This window comes from Malurus melanocephalus, unplaced genomic scaffold (assembly GCF_030028575.1).
Source record: "Malurus melanocephalus ecotype Western Australia unplaced genomic scaffold, MMel_1.1 scaffold_2962, whole genome shotgun sequence".
Classification (NCBI taxonomy): Eukaryota; Metazoa; Chordata; class Aves; order Passeriformes; family Maluridae; genus Malurus; species Malurus melanocephalus.
This window is the reverse complement of record NW_026626194.1, coordinates 2,314-7,428: the sequence shown is the minus strand read 5'-3', so window position 1 is coordinate 7,428 and position 5,115 is coordinate 2,314. Positions and strand designations below refer to the sequence as shown.

At 53.3% G+C, this 5,115-nt stretch overlaps 1 protein-coding gene across 1 annotated transcript in view; it reads left to right on the top strand.

Annotated features, from left to right (window-relative positions):
* Window positions 1-39: 39 nt before the first annotated feature.
* LOC130587986 (COP9 signalosome complex subunit 6-like) overlaps window positions 40-5,115 on the top strand; it is a gene marked incomplete at its 3' end in the record, with an annotated part of 7,035 nt that continues 1,959 nt past the window's right edge. Inside the window, exons 1-4 of the mRNA XM_057388944.1 lie at window positions 40-208; window positions 2,197-2,322; window positions 3,504-3,635; window positions 5,058-5,110. Coding sequence (XP_057244927.1) covers window positions 64-208; window positions 2,197-2,322; window positions 3,504-3,635; window positions 5,058-5,110 — 456 coding nt within the window. The remainder of the gene's footprint in view (window positions 209-2,196; window positions 2,323-3,503; window positions 3,636-5,057; window positions 5,111-5,115) is intronic.

Here is a 5,115-nt window from a genome sequence, read left to right as displayed (position 1 = left end):
CATTACGTGCGCCGTCCAATCAAATCGCACTCCCGTTAAGCCACGCCCCCTCCGGCCTCGCGCATGCCCCGTGAGGGCTCCAAGATGGCGGCGGCGGCGCCGGGAGGCGGCGGCTCCTGCGGGGGGGGCGGGGGGGGCTCCGGGAGCGCCGGGAACGGCACCGGGAATAACGCCGGGAATAACGGCGGGATGGAGGTGGACGGGGCAGGTAACGGGAACGGCGGCGGGAATAGAGCCGGGATAGGGGCGGATCGTGAGGGGAAAAATGAGGGGAACTCCGGGAGTAACGGGAACGGCACCGGGAATAGACCCGGGATGGGGCGGATCGTGAGGGGAAAACCTGAGGGGGAACACCGGGAATAACGGCGGGATGGAGGTGGACGGGGCAGGTAACGGGAACGGCGGCGACAATAACGGGAACGGCACCGGGAATAGACCCGGGAATAGAATCGGGAGCGGCACCGGGATGGGGCGGATCCTGAGGAGAAAAAAGGCGGGAGGAGCCCCGGGAATAACGGGAATTGCCCCGGGGATAATGGGAACGGCACCGGGAATAGAATCGGGAACCGGGATGGACCGGGATGGGGAAGATCGTGAGGGGAAAAACCTGAAGGGGAGCTCCGGTATTAATGGGAATGGCACCGGGAATAACGGGCGAGCAGGGAAGGGACCGGGATGGGGCAGATTGTGAGGGGAAAAATCTGAGGGGGAACCTCGGGAATAATGGGAATGGCCCGGGAATAGAATCGGGAACGGCACCGGGAATAGACCCGGGATGGGGCGGATCGTGAGGGAAAAAATCTGAGGGGAACTCCGGTATTAACGGGAATGGGCCCGGGAATAACGGGGGGACGGGGAAGGGACCGGGAATGGCCCAAAATCCCTGGGAATGGCCCCAAAATCACCGGGAATCGCACCGGGAACAGCCCCGGGATGGGGCAGATCGTGAGGGGAAAAATGTGAGGGGGAACCCCGGGAATAACGGGAACGGCCCCGGGAATGGAATTGGGAATAGACCCGGGAACGGCACCGGGATCGGCCCCGGGAATAGACCCGGGATGGGGCGGATCGTGAGGGGTAAAACCTGAGGGGGAGCCCCGGGAATAACGGGAACGGCACCGGGAATAACGGGGACGGGGAAGGGATCGGGAATGGCCCCAAATCCCCGGGAATGGCCCCAAAATCACCGGAAATAACCCCAAAACCGCCGGGAATCGCATCGGGAACGGCACCGGGATGGGGCAGATCCTGAGGGGAAAAAAGGCGGGAGGAGCCCTAATGGAGGTGACCACGCCCCCCTTTTTTTTTGTGTGTGTGACCACGCCCCTCGGGAGGTGACCACGCCCCATTCTGCTGTGACCACGCCCCAATTTTGGGTCCCCACGCCCCATTCCGCTGTGGCCCCGCCCCTCGGGAGGTGACCACGCCCCATTCCTGTGTGACCACGCCCCTCTGGGTGGCCCCGCCCCTGAGGTGCTTGCTCCGCCCCTCTGTAGTTGAGCACGCCCCATTCCGCGGTGACCACGCCCCATTTTTGGGTTCCCACGCCCCATTTGGGGCTTCCCACACCCCATTCTGGTGTGACCACGCCCCTCGGGAGTTAACCACGCCCCATTTCGATGTGACCATGCCCCATTCCCCTGTGACCACGCCCTTTGGGGTGACCCCGCCCCATTCCGATGTGACCACGCCCCAGTTTTGGGTTCCCACGCCCCATTCCGGTGTGACCACGCCCTTTTGGAGGTGACCACGCCCCATTTTTTTGTTCTCACCCCCCATTTCTGGGTTCCCACGCCCCATTTTTGGGTTTTCCCGCCCCATTTCTGAGTTCCCACGCCCCATTCCGGTGTGACCACGCCCCTCGGGAGTTAACCACGCCCCTCGGGAGGTGACCACCCCCCCATTCCGGTGTGACCACGCCCCATTTTTGGGTTCCCACGCCCCATTCCGCTGTGACCACGCCCCATTCCGCTGTGACCACGCCCCATTCCGCTGTGACCACGCCCCATTCCGCTGTGACCACGCCCCTCGGGAGGTGACCACCCCCCTATTTCTGGGTTCCCACGCCCCATTTTTGGGTTTTCCCGCCCCATTTTTGAGTTCCCACTACCCATTCCGCTGTGACCACGCCCCTCGGGAGGTGGCCCCGCCCCTGAGGCTTTGGCCCCGCCCCTGAGGCTTTGGCCCCGCCCCCAGGCGTGCCGCAGGTGATGGCGGGGGGAGTGACCGGCAGCGTTTCCGTGGCTCTGCACCCTCTGGTCATCCTCAACATCTCCGACCACTGGATCCGCCTGCGCTCCCAGGAGGGGAGGAACGGACAAGGTGGGGAAAATTCCATAAATATTCCCAAAATTATCCCGAAATTATCCCAAACTGCGCGAAAACCCCGTAAAAATAACCCCAAAAATGACAAAAATACACAAAAATAAACCCAGAATCTCCCTGTGCTCCCAGGAGAGTAGGAACGGACAAGGTGGGGAAAATTCCTGAAATATTCCCAAAAATACCCCGAAATGATCCCAAACTGCGTGAAAACCCGGTAAAAATGACCCCAAAAATGACCAAAATATACAAAAATAGCCCTGAAATCACTTTCTGATCCCAAGGGGAGAGGAGCAGGCAAGGTAGGGGAAAATTCCCGAAATATTCCCAAAATTCTCCCCAAAAACCTCCCAAATCCCTCCCAAATTCTTCCAGAATCCCCGAAATTCCTAAAAAAACTCCAAAAAAAGAAAAAAAACCCAAAATTCTCCGAATTTCGGTGGTGAGGGAGGAGGGCCGGAACATAGAGGTGATGAACTGCCCTGGGACTGCCCAAACCATCCCAAAACTGCCCCAAAATCCCCTAAAACCACCCCAAAACCACCCCAAAACCACCCAAAATCCTTCCAGAACTCCCAAAATTCCTAAAAACCCCCAAAATTAAAAAAAAAAATCTCAAAAAATTCCCAAAAATCCTCTTAAGACCCTCCCAACCCCCTCCCAAAATCCCATCAGGAGCCCCTCAAGCTCCTCCGAACTCCCCAAAATTTGTCCCAAAACCCCTCAAACTCCACCCAAATCACCCCAAATTTTTTCCTGGAAATCCCAAATTCCCAAAATTTCCCAAAATTCCCAAATTTCAGTGGTGGGGGCTCTGATTGGGCACCAGGAGGGGCGGAACATCAAGGTGATGAACGGCCCTGGGAGTGCCAAAACCATCCCAAAACTGCCCCAAAATCCCTTAAAACCACCCCAAATCCCCCCAAAAATTGTCCTAAATCCCCTCAAACTCTGAAAATTCCTAAAAAACCCCAAAAATTCCCAAAAAATCCCAAAAATCCTCTTAAGACCCTCCCAACCCCCTCCAAAAATCCCATCCGGAGCCTCCAAACCGCCCCTAAAATCCCCTCCGAACTCGCCTAAAACAGCCCCAAAACCCCTCAAATTCCACCCAAATCACCCCAAATTTTTTCCTGGAAATCCCAAATTCCTAAAATTTCCCAAAATTCCCAAATTTCCAGTGGTGGGGGCGCTGATCGGGCGCCAGGAGGGCCGGAACATCGAGGTGATGAATTCCTTTGAGCTGTTGGCCCACGGCTCCGGGGGACATCTGCTCATCGACAAGGAGTATTATTACACCAAGGAGGAGCAATGTGAGCAAAATTAGGGAATTTTGGGATTTTTGGGAATTTGGGATGTTCTGGAAAAAATTTGGGGTGATTTGAGTGGATTTTGAGGGATTTTGGGGCTTTTTTTGGTGAGTTCGGAGGGGATTTTAAGGGGGGTTGGCGGTCCCTGATGGGATTTTAGGAGGGGGTTTGGAGGATCCTGAGGGGATTATTTTTGAATTTTGGGATTTTTTTTGATTTTTTGGGATTTTTAGGATTCCTGGAAAAAATCTGGGAGGATTTGAGTGGATTTTGGGTGAATTTGGGTGAAATTTGGGGGATTTTGGGGGAGGTTTTGGGGGATTTTGGACCTCTGGGAGGCACCTGCTCATCGACAAAGAGTACTATTACACCAAGGAGGAGCAATGTGAGTGAATTTTGGTAATTTTTTAGGAATTTTTTTGATTTTTGGGAATTTGGGATGTTCTGGAAAAAATTTGGGGTGATTTGGGTGGAGTTTGAGGGGTTTTGGGGCTGTTTTAGGGGAGTTCGGAGGGGATTTTAAGGGGGGTTGGTGGTCCCTGATGGGATTTTAGGAGGGGGTTTGGAGGATCCTGAGGGGAATTTTTTAGGATTTGTTTTGATTTTTGGGAATTTTGGAATTTGGGATGTTCTAGATAAAAATTGGGAAGATTTGAGTGGATTTTGAGGGGTTTTGGGGCTGTTTTTGGGGGAGTTTGGAGAGGATTTTAGGAGGGGTTTGGAGGCTCCTGGTACTGTTTTTGGAGAGTTTTGGGAGAATCCTGAGGGGATTATTTTTTATTTTTGGGATTGCTTTGGATTTTTTGGGATTTTTAGGATTCCTGGAAAAAATCTGGGAGGTTTTGAGTGGATTTTGGGTGAATTTGGGAGGATTTAGGGTAAATTTGGGGGAGGTTTTGGGGGATTTTGGGGCTCCGGGGGACACCTGCTCATCGACAAGGAGTACTATTACACCAAGGAGGAGCAATGTAAGCAAATTTTGGGAATTTTGGGATTTTTGGGAATTTGGGATGTTCTGGAAAAAATTTGGGGTGATTTGAGTGGATTTTGAGGGGTTTTGGGGCTGTTTTGGGGGAGTTCAGGGAGGATTTTAGGAGGGGTTTGGAGGCTCCTGGTGCTGTTTTTGGAGGGTTTTGGGAGGATCCTGAGGGGATTATTTTTGATTTTGGGGATTTTTTGGGATTTTTTTGAAATTTTAGGATTCCTGGAGAAAAATTGGGAGGATTTGAGTGGAGTTTGAGGGGTTTTGCGGTGAAATTTGGGGGATTTTGGGGTGGAGATTTGGGATTTCTGCTGAAATTTTGGGAATTTGGGGTGGAAATTTGGGATTTCTGCTGGAAATTTGGGATTTTGGGGAGGAATTTTGGGATTTCTGCCAAAATTTTGGGATTTTGGGTCCCAATTTTGAATTTTTCCCCAAAAAAGTCAAGCAGGTGTTCAAGGATTTGGAATTTTTGGGGTGGTACACGACGGGGGGACCCCC